This window comes from Felis catus, chromosome A3 (assembly GCF_018350175.1).
Source record: "Felis catus isolate Fca126 chromosome A3, F.catus_Fca126_mat1.0, whole genome shotgun sequence".
NCBI classification, from domain to species: domain Eukaryota; kingdom Metazoa; phylum Chordata; class Mammalia; order Carnivora; family Felidae; genus Felis; species Felis catus.
Window position 1 is genome coordinate 72,917,455 of NC_058370.1, and position 21,891 is coordinate 72,939,345.

Here is a 21,891-nt window from a genome sequence, read left to right on the forward strand (position 1 = left end):
ACTTGTTGCAAACCAAAGAAATGCTAATACTCCTTGTTCATAGCAAAGCAAATTACCTTTTTTTCTGGTAGATATATAATTGGCTTTTGCCCTAAAGAAAAGATAATCCCAAACATTCTTTTTATTGCCCTAAAACTCTAATAATATGGGAGTCACTAGCCATATGCAATTATTGAGCACTTGTAGCCAGTTTGAATTGAGATATGTTGTAAGTGTAGAATACCAGAATTCAAAGCCTCAATATAAAAGGTATGTAAACTCTATCATTTTGTTCATTAATTGTTTATATGGATTATATACTGAAATATTTTAGATATATTGGACTAAATGATAAATTAATTTCACCTATTTTTACTTCAATAGGTACAAGATTGAAGATTTTGAATTGTACACGATGCTCATAATACAGCAGTGTTGGACAGTCCTGCCCTGCAGCATTTAAACCAGTTTCATATCTATTAGCCAGTTGAGTTCAGCATCCCTGATTGCATGAATGTATATACACACATATGTCTACATTCTCCTTTGAACCAGGTTCTGTCATTACTTCGTGTGTCAAATAGAAATCTTTGACACCGTTTATATTTGCAGGAGAATCACAGTTTTAACATTTCATATTTGAGCAGCCAACTCTACAGAGTTGCTCCAACAGGCCCCATCTAAATATGTTCTTCCAGTCTATGACTCATAGTGATTTTGCAAGGACCCAATGCCCTATATTAAATGCATTCTAAAATAGCTAAGATGGTTTTCATTACCTACTATGGTACCCTAAGAAAACAGCTAAATTTTTAATGTTTACTACTTTCTACATACTGTCTGAAACAATTTACAGATTATCTCCTTTCATCTTCATAACACCTCTGGGTCAGGTGACATACTCTCCATTTTACAAATGAGACATTTAGAATTGAAGGTACTTGTCCACTGTGACCAGCGGGGAAGTGGCAGCTAGATTTGCACTCAAGCAGAACTGATCCAAAGTCCCCCTCCATTACCACTGTGCCACTCTGTCTTTTCTTTCCACTAAACAGGAGAGAGTATCTGTCACTTTGCTGACCCGAAACTGTGGTATGACAGAGAAGTGACTGCCTTTGCTTCTTCTGCCTCTTCTGCTCCCAGGCCCTTTGATCCAGTTGGCTGTTTTTCAGAATCCTGGGCATAGCCTGGGTAGCTCTCCCAGACTCTCCCAATTGAGGAGATTGAATGACATGCTGAGCAGTAACTCCAGGTTTTATGAGTGAATTCCACAGGAAGTGTGTGACTTTGCCAGTCACAGAGCTTGCTTAAGAGCCAGTCCACCATCTTTGGCAAAGACAGAGAACAATTACACTGTAAGAGCTGCTATTAAGGGCTTACTGTGTGTCGGATGTTGTACTGGGCAATTTATATACATTCTTTTTAATCCATTCAGTGACTCAGTAAGGTGAGGGTTATCTCCATTTTAAAGAAGAGTAATTTGGCTTCAGGTTATGAAAGTGCTAGGATTCCCTTGATAATCACTGAACTCTTCACTGATCATGAGCTACAATATGGCAGAAGTTTTAGACATTACAGTTGACACTTCAACAATGCAGCGGTAGGGGTACCAACCCTCTATGTGCTTGGAAATCCACATATAGCATTGGACTCCCCAAAAATGTAACCACTAATTCTTACTATTGACCAGAAGCTTTGCCAATAACATCAACAGTTGATGAACACATGTTTTGTATGTTAGATGTATTATATACTATATTCTTAAAATAAGCTAGAAATGTTATTAAAATAAGAGAAAATACATTTATTGTACTGTGCTGTACAAAATCCACGTGTAAGTGGACCTATGCAGTTCAAATTCATATTGTTCGAGGGTCAACGGTCTATTAAAATACCATTAAAGGGGCGCCTGGGTAGCTCAGTTGGTTAAGCATCCGACTTTGGCTCTGGTCATGATCTCACCAACTGAGAGTTGGAGCCCTGTGTCAGACTCTGTGCTGACAGCTCAGAGCCTGGAGCCTGCTTCAAATTCTGTGTCGTCTTCTCTTTGTCTCTGCCCCTCCCCTGCTCGCACTCTGTCTCTCTCTCTCACAAAAATAATCAATAAACGTTAAAAAAAATTTTGTTTTAAATACCATTAAAAAGCTCCTATTGATGGGGCACCTGGCTGCCTTAGTCGGTTAATTCTCTGACTTTGGCTCATGTCATGATCTTATGGTTCATGGGTTCAAGCCCTGTGTCAGACTCTCTGCTGACAGCCCAGAGCTTGGAGCCTGCTTCAGATTCTGTACCTCCCTCTCTCCTTCTCTCTTCCCCTTCCCCACTTGTGCTCTGTCTCTGTCTCATAAATAAATAAATGTTAAAAATTTTTTAAACTAATGAAGTCTATGGTAGTATTTGTCCACATGCAACTAAGAAACATGCTTAAGAAAGGAGAATAGCAAAAATATGTGCCATCCTTCCATTATTGATGATACTTTAAAAGCTTCAAATGGGCAGGCAACTGAATATTTTCCACTATGCATCATATTAGCTCTTAATTCATTAACTGTCTCTTCTTACTGTCTGTTTTCTTGCTGTGGTCTATGTTTTACACTGGTGCTGCAGAGATGTCCGAAAGGATTATGCCGCCCCACTTCAGTCCCAGGAAATAGAACTGCTATGAATTATTAATAGTGTTGGCTTTCTAGTGCTTTAATTCTACCTCTTTGTTTCAATAAGGATATTAAATGGAATTTTTCCTATCACTTCAGGAACTTAGTACATTTTGTAGGAAACGCTCAATGACTTGAGTAATAGAACAGACAGTCCTATGTTGGTTTCCACTTCTACTTATTATGGATTCTCTGTACATTCCATCCCATATATCCTTGCTCAGTGATAGGTTAATAGGGCAATTTTTAAATTGAGCTCTTTGGAGCCCTTGGGATTCCCCAGAGGTACTCAAGGTATAGTCGGGAAACAGAGGCCTGAGGGGGAGGTTCTGAACCTCACCCCCAACCGTTCCCTTGCTTCAGAGAAGCACCTCACTTCTATAAGCATTAAGCTTTCATGCAAGATTATGTTGGAAGAAAGGACTCTTCTTTTTAAAAAGCTTTAAAACCCTGAATAAATACAACTACAATAGGCGTTTATACAGCTTTGAGATTCCAAGAACAATGTCTAAGGATTTTTGATAATTAAAACTCATCTGAGCATATACAACCAACTGTGCCCTGAACTTGATTGAAATGGTGGCATGTCATGTGACTTGGTTTGCAAGATGGACTTGGACCTCCAGGGGTGTTGTAATAATCACCCTAAACGCTGGGTGAAGTCAGTTACTATGCTAATGTGTACAATGAATAGGCTTAAAATCACAAGAACTGCAGTAAAATTTGGGGGCTGGCAAAAATAAGTGAACTGATTCCACAAATAAACTTGGTTCACATGCTTGCATTCAGGTTATTAGGTCAGACCCATAGGCCTCCAGTTTCCTCTGTGAGGATGAACATAGTCCTTACTTGTTACTGACATGAATTTTATCACTTTTCTGTAATAAGAGCAACTATTTGTTTACCTTTCAAAGTGTGTAAAAACTGGGGGGAGGGTTATTTCATGGGAGATAAAATTAAAAAGTTAAAAGTTCATGCCCAGGGCTCCCTTCTGTGTGTGAACTGTGTAAAACCCTAGAAATGTGCCCCTCTTCTCATGCACGGAAGCTGTAGACCCAAAGAAGGCCAGCAAATGACAAAGATGGGTTCATTCAGGATGTGTTGTATTTACTGAGTGCCCCCTGTCATCAGGCATCATGCTAGATGTTTGGGATGCAATAGTCAGATTCCTCCTCTGCCTTCATAGAATTTGCATTCTAATATGGAGGAGGCATGTAATGAACACATCAAGAATTACATAACCATAGCAATTACAGAATGTGATACTTCCCATGATGCACACAATAGTTGGGCGGGTCCTTTTTAGATAGAGGCAGTCAGAGAAGGGTCTCTGGGAGGGGAAATACCTAAGTGTGTTTTAGAAAGTCACAGCTGGCCTCTTTGCTGGCTGCTGAGGCCATAAATGTGTGGCTTTTACTATACTGGATAGCCAAATGTGTGCCATCTGCACCAAAGAATCAGAATGCTGTGGAAGCCCTTGAGGGGACCAATAGTTGGTGACTGCCTGAGTAGGAACAGAAAAATACAACATAGTTAATTTAGTAAATGAATGGAATTTTCCCCTGGTCATCTAACATTTATCAGCACTGTTTTTTATTCTTTTTTTTCCATGCAAAGATGACCTGAAGAATACTTAAAACACATGCAAGATCATTGTCTTTTGCCACTCCATAAAAATTATTTTTATAACCATGTATAATCCTCATGAAACATGTAAGAAATGCATCTATAATGAAATGTCCTCGTATTACTTTGTAATTGTTAAAGGCAACATGATTTTGGTAAAAGAATTGACTTCACAGAAATATTTTAATTTTCAAAATCTCTACACACAGCATTTAAAATATATTAGAGTGAAGGGAGGACATGTTTATCAAGTAACATGACTTCTGTTAACAGAATTTTCCACTTTCCATTCTTATTCTTCCATTTGTATTAGTTGAACCTTCTTATTTAAAAACAAAAGGGCTTTAAAAGCCTACCAGTGTATCATGTTACTTAAATAAAAATACCTGAAAGATATACACACATAGGGCAGATTCAGATTTATAGCATAAATATTATACTTCAGTGTCTCTCAAGCAAATATAATTCACTCATCCATCCAACCATCCATCCATTCAGTATTTATTGAGTCTACTGACCTAATAGGTAAAATATGCTTTAGCCAGAGCAATGTACTCTGATCATACTGGCCCCTTGACTCAGTGAACACTGTTCATGATTCTTTCTTTCTTTATGTACTAAAGCAATTCTTTCAAAGGCTTAGTACCAACAAAAATGTGGCTAGATAACCTACAATAAGGAGCAATTTGAAATTATCCAATTAATGTGATAAAAACTGACTAACAACGAATTCTGGAGAAGTACATAGGGTGGTTTATCTCGGAACCCCAAAGAAAACTATTCTAAGGAACTTCAGTAAGGCATCTGATTCCAATGAAGAGATCACTAGTTTCCCTATGTACCAGTTCAAAAACATGATGATTAAAAAGCATCTTGTTCAAAATAGCAAGAAAAATATATCTAAGTATTAACTTATCGGTATTTAATTAAGAACCTGAATTAAGTAAACTACAAAATTTTGAGGAGGAATGTAAAGAATTGAACAGAAATAGGGAAAATCTGTTACTCTTGATAAGATTAAATGTTAGAATGTCCATTCTTTCCGAATTATTTTTAAATTTACAAGGGTATTTTAAGATTTTTAAGGGATTTGGACTGGACAAAATTATGCTAAAATCTAATAGACTTCGTGATAAACAAGGACAATTGGAATAATGAGGTTGGGGGGTAACAGAGACTGCTGAGCATTAAAATATATTCTAAAGCTATAAGAATTAAAATAGTTTGGTATTCTAGGCCTATCTCAAGAAACAAGAAAAATCCCAAATACAAAATCTAACAGCACACCTAAAGGAACTAGAAGCAGAACAGCAAAGGAACCCCAAATCCAGCAGAAGAGAAATAATAAAGATCAGAGGAGAAATAAACAATAGAGAATCGAAAAAACAAAACAAAACCCCAAAACAGAACAAATCAATGAAACTAAGAGTTGGTTTTTCAAAAAAATAAACAAAATTGATAAACCTCTAGCCAGACTTCTCAAAAACAAAAGGGAGATGACCCAAATAAAATCATGAATGAAAATGGAATTATTACAACCAATACCTCAGAAATACAAGCAATTATCAGGGAATACTATGAAAAATTATATGCCAACAAACTGGACAACCTGGAAGAAATGGACAAATTCCTAAACACCTATACACTACCAAAACTCAAACGGGAAGAAATAAAAAATTTGAACAGACCCATAACTAGTGTAGAAATTGAATCAGTTATCAAAAATCTCCCAACAAATAAGAGTCCAGGGCCAGATGGCTTCTCTGGGGAATTCTACCAGACATTTAAAGCAGCATTAATACCTATCCTTCTCAAGCTGTTCCAAAAAATAGAAAGGGAGAGAAAATTTCTGGACTCATCCTACAAAGCCAGCATTACTTTGATTCTCAAACCAGACAGAGACCCAACATAAAAGGAGAACCACAGGCCAATATCCCTGATGAACATGGATGCAAAAATTCTCAACAAGATACTAGCAAATCAAATTCAACAGCATATAAAAAGAATTATTCACCATGATCAAGTGGGATTCATTCCTGGGCTGCAGGAAATATTCGCAGATCAATTAATGTGATACATCACATCAATAAAAGAAAAGAACCATATGATCCTGTTAATATATGCAGAAAAAGCATTTGACAAAATCCAGCATCCTTTTTTTATTTTTTTTTCAACTTTTTTTTTTTTTTTTTTTTTTGGGACAGAGAGAGACAGAGCATGAACGGGGGAGGGGCAGAGAGAGAGAGGGAGACACAGAATCTGAAACAGGCTCCAGGCTCCGAGCCATCAGCCCAGAGCCTGACGCGGGGCTCGAACTGGTGGACCGCGAGATCGTGACCTGGCTGAAGTCAGACTCTTAACCGACTGCACCACCCAGGCACCCCAAGCATCCTTTTTTTAATAAAAACCCTAAAGAAAGGATAGAAGGAAATACTTAAACATCATGAAATCCATTTATGAAAAGCCCACAGCTAACATCATCCTCAATGGGGAAAAACTGAGAGCTTTCCCCCTGAGATCAGGAACACGACGGGGATGTCCACTCTCACCGCTGTTGTTTAACATAATGTTGGAAGTGCTAGCATCAGCAATCAGACAACAAAAGGAAATAAAAGGCATCAAAACTGGCAAAGAAGTCAAACTTTCACTTTTCACAGATGACATGATACTGTACACAGAAAACCCGACAGACTCCACCCAAAGTCTGTTAGAACTCATACATGAAGTCAGCAAAGTCACAGGGTACAAAAATCAATGTACAGAAGTCGGTTGCATTTTTATACACCAATAATGAAGCAACAGAGAAAGAAACTGATTCCATTTACAATTGCACCAAGAACCATAAAATATCTAGGAATAAACCTAACCAAAGATGTAAAAGATCTGTAAGCTGAAAACTATAGAAAGCTTATGAAGGAAACTGAAGAAGACACAAAGAAACAGAAAAACATTCCATGCTCATGGATTGGAAGAATAAATATTGTTAAGATGTCAATACTACCCAAAGCAATCTACGCATTCAATGCAATCCCAATCAAAATTGCACCGGCATTCTCAAAGTTAGAACAAACAATCCTAAAATTTGTGTGGAACCACACAAGATGCCAAGTAGTCAAAGTAATACTGAAGTAGAAAACCAAAGTGGGAGGCATCACAATCCCAGACTTTAGCTTCTACTACAAAGCTGTAATCATCAAGACAGTATGATATTAGCACAAAAACAGATACATAGACCAATGGTATAGAATGGAGACTCCAGAATTGGACCCATAAACGTATGGCCAGCTAATCTTTGACAAAACAGGAAAGAGTATCCAATGGAAAAAAGACAGTCTCTTTAACAAATGGTGCTGGGAGAACTGGACAGCAACATGCAGAAGAATGAAACTAGACCACTTTCTTACACCATACACAAAAATAAACTCAAAATGGATGAAAGACCTGAATGTGAGACAGGAAACCATCAAAATCCTAGAGCAGAAAGCAGGCAACAACCTTTTTGACCTCAGCTGCAGCAATTTCTTACTCGACACATCTCCAAAGACAAGAGAATGAAAAGCAAAAATAAACTATTGGGACCTCATCAATAGGTCTTGTTGATCAAGAAAACAATAAGACTAAAAGGCAAGTGACAGAATGGGAAAAGATATTTGCAAATCACATATTGAATAAATGGTTGGTATCCAAAATCTATAAAGAACTCACCAAACTCCACACCTGAAAAAAAAAATAATCCAATAAAGAAATGGGCAGAAGACATGAATAGACAGTTTTCCAAAGAAGACATCCAGATGGCCAACAGACACAAAAACAATGCTCAATGTCACTCATCATCAGGCAAATACAAATCAAAGCCACACTGAAATACCACCTCACGCCAGTCAGAATAGCTAAAATGAACAAATCAGGAAACTAGATGCTGGTGAGGATGTGGAGAAATGGGAACCCTCTTGCACTGTTGGTGGGAATGCAAACTGGTGCAACCCCTCTGGAAAACAGTGTGGAGGTTCTGCAAAAAATTAAAAATAGAGGTATTCTGTGACCCAGCAATAGCACAACTAAGAATTTATCTAAAGGATACAGGAGTGTTGATGCATAGGGGTATATGTACCCCAATATTTACAGCAGCGCTTTCAACAATAGCCAAATTATGGAAAGAGCCTAAATATCCATCAACTGATGAATGGATAAAGAAGATGTGGTTTATATATACAATGGAATACTACTTGGCAATGAGAAAGAATAAAATCATGCCATTTGCAGCAACACGGATGGAACTGGAGGGTATTATGCTCAGTGAAATAAGTCAGAGAAAGATATCATATGTTTTCATTCATATGTGGATCTTGACAAACTGAACAGAAGACCATGGGGGAAGGTAATGGGGAAAATGTTACAGAAAGGGAGGGGGGCAGACCGTAAGAGACTCTTAAACACAGAGAACAAACAGGGTTGATGGGGGGTGGGGGAAGAGAGGAAAGTGAGTGATGGGCATTGGGGAGGGCACTTGTTGGGATGAATACTGGGTTTGTATGGAAGCCAACTTAATAAATTTTATTAAAAATAAATAAAATAGTTTGGTAATGGTTTAGGGATTAACCAAAGCTATCAGTGAAGTCAAATAGAATGTCTAGAAAAAGATTCAGGCATATACGTAGATTCAGTCTCTAATAACAGTTGTGCTGGGGAAAATATCTAACCATTCAAAATTAAGATCTCTTTTTCATATAATGCAATCATATAATTCCAGATGGATTGAAGATTTAAACATAAAGGAAAAAGCCATACTTCCAATTAAAGATGTTACATTTTGAACATATGCATTTACTTCTCCCATCTAAGCCCCACTTAAGTATGAGTAAAATTGATTTTTTAAAAAAGGTTTAAACACCCAGAAGAACAAAGAATGAGAGAGAAAGCTTCAAAACTTTGGAAAACTAGGCAACAAAACTTGGGAAATTAGAAAGCAAATGAGCTAATGGTCACACTGATCTGAATGGTAAGTGTCCAGTGGGAGAAGCAGAGAAATGGCCCTTTTAACACAGTGGAAACTCCCCAAGGCAGTGGGCAGAAGTGGGCAGAAATGTGGGGTCAAAAATACAAGGATTAAAAAATTTTTTAATAAGCTATTATCTCCCATCCCTTACAGGGGAGTGGCTGCACCACCCACCCAGGTGGAAGCCAGAATTTCAAGCTCTGGAGAGGGTCTTAGAGACAGAGCTGAAAAAAGATCAAGTGCTGATAACAGATATTCAGTGAAAATTACACACTAAATACTGAGGTCTTACCCTTCTTCCCAGAACACACATAGCCAAATTTATAGACTCTAGGTGGATATTGGACATACCTTCTGTGGAGGATCTGCCCAATTTAAGAGAAGAGATACAAAGATACCAAAATCAGAAGCTCCCCCATGAAATGGCTCATTCACCGTACTCCAGTAAACCTAAGACCACAGCTCTGCAGCTGGCTAAGGAGAAGTCCACTCCAGGTTGGGGGATGTCCTACCTTCCATTGCTCACTCCAGGAAACATCGGATTGAATCGTTACTCTGCCCCTAAGATGGGATGTCCCTATGGAGAAGACTTTGGCCCAAGTACTGATCCCTGGCCCTATTGTTTCCACTGTGCTTAGAGGACAGATGTCTAAGGAAGTAGAGCTCAGCGCAGTGCAGACAGGCACATGTTCCATTCCTGGACATCTATTCATCCTCAAGGGCTCCCCTTGCTCTTCAGCAATTAACTCTCATAACAATTATTTTTTTAAGTTTTTTTTTTTTTTTAATTTTGAGAGAGCAAGCAGGGGACGGGTAGAGAGAGAAGGAGAGAAAGAAAATCCCAGTCTCCAGACTGTCAGCACAGAGCCTGATGTGGGACTCGAACTCACGAACTGTGAGATCGTGACCTGAGCCAAAATTCAGAATCAGACCTTAACCCACTGAGCCACTCAGGTGCCCCTCCCATAGCAATTATTAACACCATTTTCACTTAAATTCCTCAACCCTACCTCACCTCCAGTAATTCTCAGTAAATTACCTTACCTCAGGCTATCTTATGTAAATGCCTCTTCATACCAAATTGTGTGTGTGTGTGTTTATCTGTCTTCTGTACAGATAGGATTTGTCCTGTCTTCTAAATGTAACGAGTCTGCTTATGAACCTGCCCTGAGCCCTTTTCCCTCTAATTACTACTTCTATCTTGCATCTTCTATTCATTCTGGCTGCCCACTTGTGAGAATATGTGGGCTTATTCTCCAGGTGCCAGGAGTGCTGGTGGAAGGTGGCCCTCAACCGTCAGCCATCTTCAGAAGTTGCCCCAGCAGAAGGAAGTCATAACACAAACAGTCACCCCTTCTCTGGGCAGCTCTTCTGTAATGACTGGCTAATGGGGGGAGGGGTGGGATATAAAGACCCAGCCCTCTCACTGTACCTTGGGACAGCCCTGAAGGGTCTTCCCTAATTCAGAGCTCCTGTGTGTTGGCCAAGGTCTTCAATGAGACTACATCTCACCCAACTTCCCCCTCAGGCCAATGCTGTTTACTTTCTTTGCCTCCCACGGTTTTTGAACCCAAGAGCAATCCCTACAAACTAATCTCCATCTCAGAGTCGCATCCCAGGGCCCCCTCTCTATGACAGCACGTCTGTAAGTCATGGACATTTAAAATTTTGATAGGTAGTACCAAGTTGCCCTTTTAAAAAGCTGTACAGAGTTGCATTCCCATCAATCTAGAAAAGTGCCTCTAAACTATCACTACTAGATATAATCAATTTTTCAAATCTTTGCCATTTCATAAGTAACAGATGGTATCTTGTTTGATTTATAATTTTAAAATTATGCGTAAGAGAATATTTTACATATTTATTGGCCATTTATATTTCTTATGTTTATGTTCTTTGTCCATTTTTCCATGGAATGGCTATCTTTTATGTATTGGTTTTTAAGTGCTCTTTGTAGAGTAAGAAAATTGCAGGTAAGTTTTCCAGTTTGTTCTTTGTTATGGCTTTGCTTAAGACATTTTTTTTTGACCATTCTCTAAAGTTTTACATTTTTAATTGGTTAACATTATCCATTTTTTTCCCCTATGCTTCTTAGTTTCCTGTCAAGCTTAAGCTGGCATTCCCTATCCTAAGATTTGAAATTTTCAATACTGTTTTCTTTATAATTTAGCTCCAGTGCCATTGGCATCACAAGGATGTCCCTGAGTACCTTGACCAGAAATTAACCCCAACCATTTTCTCTGCCTTTACATTAAAATCACATTGCACATCACATTCTGAATTACTTTATAGTAATTTTTATTCTCCAAACTCTTCTGTTAGATTGTGAGTTACTGAGGGAAGAAATTTCATTTTATTCCTTTATTTTTAACCAAACTCCATACTTTATTTATCTTTCACTAGTTTTTCCACTAATGTCCTTTTCTTGGTCCAGAATCCCATCCAGGATACTGCATTAGTCATCATGTCTCCTTTGGCTTCTCTTGGCAGCCAGTTTCACAGATTTTGTGTTTTCCAAGTTTTTATTTAAATTCCATTGGTCAACATACAGTGTAATATTAGTTTCAGGTGTACAGTTTGGTGATTCAACACTTAAAACCAATACCTGGTACTCATCAATCACAACAAGTGCCCTTCTTAATCCCCATCCCCTATTTCAACCATCCCCCCACCTCCCATCTAGCAACCATCAGTTTGTTCTCTATAGTTTCTTGGTTTGCCTCTTTTTTCCCCCTTTGCTTGTTTTGTTTCTTAAATTCTATATATGAGTGAAACCATATGGTATTTGTCTTTCTCTGACTTATTTTGAGCATAATACTCTCTAGCTCCATCCACATTGTTGCAAATGGCATGATTTTGTTCTTGTTTTGTGGCTAATATTCCATTGTACATATACCACATCCTCTTTATCCATTCATCAATCAACGGACACTTGGGCTGTTTCCATAATTTGGCCATTGTGGATAGTGCTGCTATGAACATTGGGGAGCATTTATCCTGCAAATTAGTATTTTTGTATCCTTTGGATAAATACCTAGTAGTGCAACTGTTGGATCCTAGGGTAGTTCTATTTTTAACTTTTTGAGGAACCTCCATACTGTTTGCCAGAGTGGCTGCACTGGTTTGCATTCCTACCAACAGTCTAAGAGGGGTTCCCCTTTCTCCACATCTCACCAGCACCTGTTGTTTCTTGTGTTACTCATTTTGGCCATTCTGACAGGTGTGAGGTGGTATTGCATTGTAGTTTTGATTTGAATTTCCTGGATGATGAGTGACATTGAGCATCTTTTCAAGGGTCCATTGGCCATCTGTATATCTTCTTAGGAAAAATGTCTACTCATTTTTTGGGTGCTGAGTTTTATAAGTTCTTTATATATTTTGGATAGTAAAGAAACTTCATTTTAGATATCTGTAATGCATTCCATTATCAAGAATATCACCTTGCTTACAATGCTACTTAAATATTTACTGAAATGAATTAACTGATACTGTTTGATTATGTGGTTTTTAAACCTTCTTGATACAAAAAGGTGAAATTAAAACATTTGAGCTAGGAGACCTCGCAGTTCTGCCATCTCCCAGATTTGAGCCACACCTATAAAGGGCTGACTGCAGGAGCAGCACATGAGGGAAGTCTCAGGGCTTGCCAAGTGATAGGTGACCAGAACACTCTTCGGTAAGTAGGCAGGTCAGGCAAGATTGCTCCTAGCAGTAGGGGTGGCATGCTTGGAGCCATGACACAAAGTGGCCCTCCTGTATCTGATACAAAGCCATAGCTGAATCACCTAACAGCATGACCATTCTTCCCCTAGCAGTGGCATAGATTTATCCTTGGCCCTACTTGTGGCTGGTGAACTTCTTAATGGTGTTGAAGACCAGCTACAAGTAGGTGGTCAGGCTCTCAACTAGCTAAATACATTGAGTTTTCATCCTAGGTGGATTAGTCATTGCAACTCATAGGCCCACTAGTACTTGTCCTGGATTCACTGGTTCTAATTGTTCTCCACTCATTCTCTCTTGAGCCCATTGAAATACAGCTTTAACTCTACCAAAACTATACTTATCAAGGTCATCAGTGACCAGCGTGTTGCCAAATGCAATGGTCAATTCTCAGTCCTCACCTTACTTGACCTGCCAGCAGCAGGGACCCAGTTGATCCATTCGTGGAGGGTTTCATTTGCCTCCTAGGACAGGATGCCCTTCCAGTTTTGCTCCTACCCCCTAGATGCTTTCTTCTCTTCTTTGCTGGTTTTTCCTCTGCTTCCTGAGCTCTTAACTTTGGGGTGTCCTAAGACACAGTCCCTGTACCGCTTTCCTTTTCTATATGCTTTTTCTCGGTGATGCCATCCAATCTTACGGCTTTCAGTACTGACTACCTGCAGACAAATTCCAACTTTATCTCCTCCAGCCAGACTCAAAGATCCAACTGCCTGCTCAACATCTCATGTAGATGTCTAATATCTCAAAGTCAACTTTCCAAAATTGAACTTTTTTTTTTTTTTAGGAAATATGATTTTATTTTTCAAGTTTTTATTAAACCCTAGTTAGTTAACATACAGTGTAATATTGGTTTCAGAGGTATAATTTAGTGATTCATCACTTACATATAACACTCAGTGATCAACACAAGTACCCTCCTTAATACCCATCATCCATTTAGCCCATCCCCCACCCACCTCCCTCCATCAACCCTGTTTGTTCTCTATAGTTGAGTATTATGGTTTGCTTCCCTCTCTTCCTCCACCCTTCTCCTACATTCTGTTTTGTTTCTTAAATTCCACATGAATGAAATCATATGGTATCTGTTTTTCTCTGACTGACTTATTTCACTTAGCATTATACTCTCTAGCTCAATCCACGTCATTGCCAATGACAAGATTTTGTTCTTTTTAATGGCTGAGTAATATTCTATTGTGCTTATATACCACATCTTTATCCATTCATCAGTCGATGGACATGTGGGCTCTTTCCATAATTTAGCTACTCAAAACTGAACTGCTAATCTTTCCCCAATCTGCTCTTCACACGGTCTCTCCATTTCAGTGAATCACAACCATTACCAAATAGTTTCTCACCAGTAACTCTGGGGTCATCCTTCAGTCCTCTCTCCCTCACATCATGTCCAATCTGTCAGCAAATCACAGCCAGAATCTGACCGTTTGTCATCACCACCACTGCTACTACCCTGGGCAAATTACTTAACTCTTCTCTCTTTCCTCATCCATACCTTGGGAGTAATGATGGACTATAACTTACAGGGTTAGAGTCTATATAAAGAACTTAGCACAATGCTGAGCAAATAGTGCTTAATATACTTTCGCTTTTATTATTTCTGGCCTTTGTTTTCTAAAAGATTTCAAGGAGATAGTAGTAAAATTGAAGCCATTGGCTCCTTTTCTAAATAACTGAATTTTGTTCTTCAACATGTGCAATTTCAACTTTGAAGATTTTAACTAAGTGAGTTGAAGAAAATAAGATGTGTTACTGGGCTTAGCTTCTGAGAAAGGAGAAACATGAAAATTTACCTTAGTAAAACTGTCACAAGAATCAAAGAAAGGGTTAAATAATTCAATGGCAATTTGAATCATTGGCATTCTTCTCTAGACTGATTAAGAGTAATTTCCAGATTATCAGACCACTTTAGCATAGAAAATATTTTTTAATTCAAGGTTACAGGAGAGTGTTACATATGATAGTACACAGCTGTATGTGGTACTAGCCTCACAACTTGAAAGAACTTTGGGGATATGGGCAAACTTGTGGACTGTTTCTACAGCAACAGCTGGGTAACAGCCAGTGCTTATATTAAACTGCTTCAGGTTGTTTACCTGTAGTCCTATGTAATCTGTCATCCCAACTAATTATTAATAGTTAGAAAGATTCTGGAAAATCTTTAACAGTAATATCTCGGGGGTCAACAATATTAAACTAAGCCTGAATTATATAAGGAAGCATCGCAGGTAAGTACCCAAATGCATAAATTAAACACCTATATATTGCTAATAAATAAAAACCATTGCACTATAGAAGCCGAAAAATAGTTTCAGAGCATTTAACTTGTCTCTTTAACGTGGCCATTTTGATAATATATGTATTAAGAAATAGTTTTTGGATAGATCAGAAAATGTTCAGCTAATTTTATTTTAAGTTTTTAAGATTTTATTTTTTTAAGGGGTGCCTGGGTGGCTCAGTCAGTTTAAGCATCTGACTTTGGTTCAGATCATGATCTCACGGTTTTGGGTTAGAGCCCCGCATCCGTCTCTGTGCTTGACAGCTCAGAACCCGGAGCCTGCTTTCAGATTCTGTCTCCCTCTCTCTCTGTCCTTTCCTTGCTAATGCTCTCTCTCTCTTTCACAAATAATTAAAAGAATATTTTTAAAAAATTTTTTAAAAAGATCTTATTTTTTAATGTAATCTCTATACCCAAAGTAGGGTTTGCACTTACAACCCTGAGATCAAGAGTTGCATACTATATTGACTGAGCCAACCAGGCACTCCTCATCTAAAATGTTTATGGGAAATCACATTCTTTACACTTTTTTTCATTTTTTCTCTTTCAGCACATGGCAGATGTGTACATATACATACGTACACACACCTACCATGTGCTGAGTAATGAGAAAAAACAATGGTGAATTGTTTTTATTATTTACTTCTTTGTAAAAATATTATCCTTTTACATATAAGAGCTAGATTTTAATGGCTTTGAATGCTTTAAAACAGGGAAAATATGAAATCATCAGGAGTTTACTGGGCTTAATTTGCTATAAGCTTTTCTTTGTTCCTATTTAATTATGTGTTAAACTTTCTGGTACTCTGATACATGATGTATACAATATAAAAAATTATATTTCACATTAGATGCAAAAGTTACTTAGTAAAAGTAAACTCCCATTGTAACCTGTGGTGGGATCATTTTGGCTAGTCCATAGATGCTTTGAGTGCTAATTTTTATTCATTTGTTTATTTTTTGTAGGATGTCCTGGCTGAGCAAGGTTGGAAGTCCTAGTTCTCGCATTGACCGCACAAACTTTTCTAATGAAAAAATCATCTCTCAACTTGACTACTCAAATTTTAGTATCCGATACTAACAGAAGAGAAATAAAAATTTTAATGCTTATATTACACAACAAACACCATATATTCTCAAGTCTATGTACTAGAATAATAGTAGCAGAGTAGGGTAAAAAAAAGAACTTTCTGTTCTGAAAGCTACAACAGAATATATGTTACTAAAAAGGTCTGACACTAAAATAGTTTTACTCGACTATGTTTTTAAGACGCAAAAACATAGTATTGTAAAGGACATTACAAAATATTTAATATGAATATTTAAACTTGTCTTGTGGAATCTTTAATGAATATTATAGCAAGCGTTATTTGGCTAGGTATAAAATAAAGCTCAACCATTTAAAAATTAAGCATTGTTGTCTGAATTCTAAAAACCTCCTGAATAATAATTTATTAAATTTGAGTCATTTGTTTAACAAGAACCAGTAGTTAGATATAAATGTATATGATGATCAGTATAACCACAAAATAATATCAATAAAGAATTTTTAAATTCTGGTTGAGACATTCAATATTTTGGTTGGAGTAACCTAATGCCATCTATGACCTTTATTGTTCTGTGTAGTGTGCAGGTGAGTGATGGTAACTGTTAAGAACCCGCAATTTCACTACTACAAACAGCAAGATTTATGTCAACAACTATGTACAATGGTTTGTCCTATTAACCAGAAAAGGAACCGACAGTCCAATTAAATCATACTATCCCTTGAACTTGACTTATCATTTAGGGATTTTCACATGTAAATGGTAATTAAGCAACAGGATATTTTAAGGAGAAGGTTCATTTCTATGCCATAGAATTATTGAAAAAAGATCTTTAACTCAAAATACTAGGGGACTTCAAATGTTATAGGCATATACATGTGTATGTCCTTCAGTGATCTCCTAATTTTTGTACCAATGGAATCCTTCATTAAAACAAAATTTTACATGGAATTTAATACCTAAAGTAAGTAAAAAAGCCCACTAGTATGACTGAAATGGGCATGGAGGTCCTTGGAGCCCTGCATGCTTGGTCTCACTTTGCCTCCTGCATCTTGTCTGCCTTGGACAATTTCACATCCCCTAGGAATCCACATTAGAAACTACCATTCTGTCTGTAGAACCAATCTCCACTGTTACTCTCGATGGCATGGACAAAGACCTGAGGCCTCTTTCTTTTACCTGCTCCAAGAGTAGAATTGAGAAAAAAAATGAGGTGAGACTGACATCATTCCTTTGAAAGGTTAACTCTGTGCATAATAATAATATTGATATCTACCATACACAAGACAACACAAAATCAGGGAATGACCAAGATATTTTTTTAAAACTTTCCAAACACACTTAAAGGAATAAAACAACTTTCCTATTATTCTAATGTCATCATCATGTTAAGCATTATACATGTCAAATATTATACAGGAGAATCTATTGTGATAGTCATTTGAATTTTTCTCTTATTTCCCTACTCCTGGTTGAAAGAAGGGAGAAAAGCCTTTGTATTCCCTAAGCTCAGGGAAGCTTTTGGTGCTAGTGTCCTGGAGACAACTTCTCTTCCAAGATTGAATTTTAAAGAGGGCATATGATGCTATGAGTGGAGGACAAAGATTAACACTAGGCTTTTAGCAGGTAAAAGAGAAGCAGAACTGGCAAGAGCCAAGAGGAAGAGATTATCCAAGACTTTGAGAAGGTACCAAAGGCCTTGGGTTTCCTAAGAGATGGAGACCTGTGCCTTTCTCCCCAGCAGCGCCTGTGCAGGATGGCTACACCTGAGAAGGGGGCAGCTTGAACACTCAGAGAAGAGGGGTCCCAGGCCCAGGGACTCCTGGTACCAGCAAGATTCCTGTCCCCAAAAATGCCACAAAGCATCCTGCTACAGGGGACCATGGTGGCTCAGACAATAGTCCTGGCAACTGGAATGGACTAGAAGCCAGAGAAATCTTTCTTGAATGTTCTCTGTCCATGAAATCCTTTCTGTGGTCCTTCTGGAAGAGAGCAGACAATCCCAGGGATGACTGAGAATTAACCTCCCACCGGTCAGACAGGATGGGGCTTGAAAGAGATTTGCTTTGATTTACAGAAAATAAAATAGATATTTCTTGCACACTCAAGTTTGAAACAAAATCGGTATCTCTTTACACATAGAAAGGCTAAATGATTTTAGAAAAATACCATCTCAGAAGTGACACCAATATGTCACTTTTTATTACCTTGCTATACTCTGGTAGTTCCCTTCCCAACTGTCTTTATAAGAAAATCATACCTTACTGGCACAATCTTCTAACTGCACAAAGTGAATCACATTAGTCAAGGTTACTTAATGATTAACACATAATGAAATTCCATCACAGGATGAAAAATGTTGTAAATAATGATTAAAAGTAGTGTTTGTGAATGGGTAAAAAGCAAGAGGGAAGTTGTAAAAATGTATTATGGATACCAGAGACACATCTTACCAGTAAACTTGATTATGTCAAATTTCACAGTGAATGCACACAGGGAATTTTAAATTTATGTATTTTAGATAATAAACCTTGACAAGTTTAGTCAGAATTAGACATTTTAAAAATCAAGAAAAAAAAGCAGAAGATGGGTATCTACTTCAGTGACTGTCAACCAGTAAGTGTTACAACACTTCACATGCCCACACCCTCTTCAGGAAACACGCATCAGAATCGGGGGTATGATCTGTAAAAACATATTAAATACTATTTTCTAAATTCATATAAAAATTCCTTTTATTTTTTTTAAACTTTTTTTTCAATGTTTATTTATTTTTGGGAGAGAGACAGAGCATGAACGGCGAGGGGCAGAGAGAGGGAGACACAGAAGAAACAGGCTCCTGGCTCCGAGCCATCAGCCCAGAGCCCGACGCGGGGCTCGAACTCACAGACCGCGAGATCGTGACCTGGCTGAAGTCGGACGCTTAACTGACTGCGCCACCCAGGCGCCCCAACCTTTTATTTTTTTTAAGTTTATTTATTTTGAGACAGAGAGAGCACAAGTAGGGAAGGGGCAGAGAGAGAGAGAGAGAGAGAGAGAGAGAGAGAGAGAGAGAGAGAGAGAGAGAGAGAACACCAAGCAGGCTCCATGCTGTCAGTGCAGAGCCCAATGCGGGCTCAAACTCATGAACCATGAGATCATGACCTGAGCCGAAATCAAGAGTTATGCTTAACTGACTGAGCCACCCCGTGCCCCGAAAATGCCTATCTTTTAAAAAGCTAGCTCATGAAGTAAAGCTCAGGGAAGTCTTCTTGACTGGAGGGAATATGCAAAAGATAGACCCTTCACCAGGTAGGGTGCATAGAAGCAACTACGCTGTGAGAGATATAGGAGACTTTTCCTTAGGAAGAGTATGTGCTTCTAAGCTTGAGAAGAAGCTATTGAAGTTTCATCTGACACAGGGAATCTCTAAGTTCAAGGGAATATCCTGCCTGAGGGATCCTTGTGCTTCAGAGGTAGCTACTTATGTTAACAAAGAACAGAGAAGCACTGAAGGAACAGAGCTAACAGGTGGCTGGTGTGTGTGTCTGGGGGGGGGGTGGTGTCAGGAGATATAGCAACACCCACTAGTTTGTGCTTGAAACTGACCACTATTTTTATGACTAGATATTTTTAACTTTGTCTATTGAAGGAATTTTTCAGAAGTACCTATCTCTAAGCTCATAATTACAACAGAAAAGACAATAGGAAACCAGAATCTACTTCCAAAAATTAGCCTGTATTTGGAAGGTATATCATGAATATATTTCACATGGTAGCTCTCTCTGGCCTCTGTTAATTTGGATATCAAAGAATTGTTCACTACATAGAGGGACAAGATTTTTATATCTGGAACAAATTGCAGGAACTGAAAATAGGCAACACTGTGCAGCAGGAAATAGGAATCAAAAGACCTGCATTCTGGGTCCAATCCATCCATTAATTGTATGCCTAGGTCATTTGCAAAGTCAAGAATTTGAACTAAATCAAGACTTTTTGCAGGATTCCTGTAAGCCAGAAGCCTCCCAGGAGGTGGTGCAGGGAGAGGTACAGAACAGCCATGCGAAAGATGGTTAGTTGAGGGTGCTCATATCTGCTCCAATCAAAGCAGCTCTGCTCTCCTCTCTTTCACGCATTAGGATTATCCGCAAGACATCGGCTGAGAAGAACTCTTTCTCAAGTAAAACAAAAACAACACCACCAACAACAACAAAACAACTATGAATTTAGTATCTGGGGTCTTCTTTTCTAAGTTTCTATACATGTTAAACTCAAATTCATTTCTTGTTCTCTTGACTACTTCCATCAAGCCACTGTGTTACCTATACTCTACCTTTAACTATTTCCATTGAAATGTGGAAGTTACGAAAAGTACTATTGGAAATAAATTATTTTTCATAGTGGTCTCCACAAAGGTCCATGGTGACTAAAATATTTCTGAAATCAATTTCTGTTGTCTTTTGTTTCTATGTGCCAAAATGAAAAATATGCAAGAGGAAACACAGGTATATACCTAGTGGCTTAATTAAAATGTATTTTATAAGCATAGCTTAGAGATTTTTAACCTGATATTTAGAATTATGTCTAAGAGATAATTTTCCTTTTCTTAATTGATTCAAATTGTTTTTGAATAAAACCAAAGTCTGATAAAAATTTAATACAATTTAGAATTATCAGACTTGAAAGTCTCAAGTCTTAGTGTGTGATCTCACTGGCAGGTTTTTCTACAGAAAGTGGATTTTTCCCCATTGTAGAGACATGATTTATTCTCTCTTTGCTGCTTAAAGGTCTGTATACATTATTGGTTGGATGTCCAAGATGCTTCTTTTATACTCAAACTAGGTTTTTCTTTTTTTAGTTTTATTTTCCATGTTGGCACAATGGACGCTGCAAGTAGCAGTGGCTACAAGCCTCCCATATGGTGGCTGCTGCTTTTATTCCCTTCCCTTCTCATTTTTTTACAAATACTAAAAATGCATACGGAAAGAGAACATGCAAGAGATTAATTGTATTGGAAATAGAGTTTCTGTTTCAAAACAAGTATTAAAAGCAAGGATTACAGTCAGTCATTTGGTCATTTGCAATCATCAAGACAGAATTTCTACTGAATTCAGTACACAGTAATCTGGATTAACAACATGCTTGCAATGCTTAACCAGGAAATTGGCATGAACAGGTAGACACAACATCCTAGTATTTTTGAGATGCATTATCTACAACAACCAGAACAAATGGAACACAATCCTACGTTTTGGGTACTATTTTCTGAGGTAGCAAAGGCAGAATCAAACTTTCTCTCTGTTCTCTGATCCCAACTACCATTCTTTCTCTATTAACTGGGATAATTTAATTTTTCAGTCATAGCACATCAGAAAGAGAAGGACACAATTAGCATGCTGGGTGGTCCCTTTACTTAAAGCATGGAAGTGAGGCCAGGTAGCTTCCTAAGTGTTCACTTGAAAATGATTTCAACTTTATAAATTTTTAAGTATATCCTTTCATATGTGTATTCCATAATTAAAAAAATTAAAGCTCCTAGAAATCTCATAGCAAAATAACAAAATACTGGATTCGAAGAGTCCAACCATTCTAGGGCTTTAG

General features: G+C 37.9%; 1 protein-coding gene across 2 annotated transcripts in view; it reads left to right on the plus strand.

Annotated features, from left to right (window-relative positions):
- The window catches only part of ACYP2 (acylphosphatase 2), a 187,306-nt gene extending 170,482 nt beyond the window's left edge, over positions 1 to 16,824 (plus strand). For both annotated transcript variants that reach the window (XM_019827199.3, XM_006930104.5), the window contains exon 4: positions 16,232 to 16,824. In XM_019827199.3, the coding sequence (XP_019682758.1) occupies positions 16,232 to 16,346 (115 nt within the window). In that variant the 3' untranslated portion in view covers positions 16,347 to 16,824. The remainder of the gene's footprint in view (positions 1 to 16,231) is intronic.
- Positions 16,825 to 21,891: the final 5,067 nt, after the last annotated feature.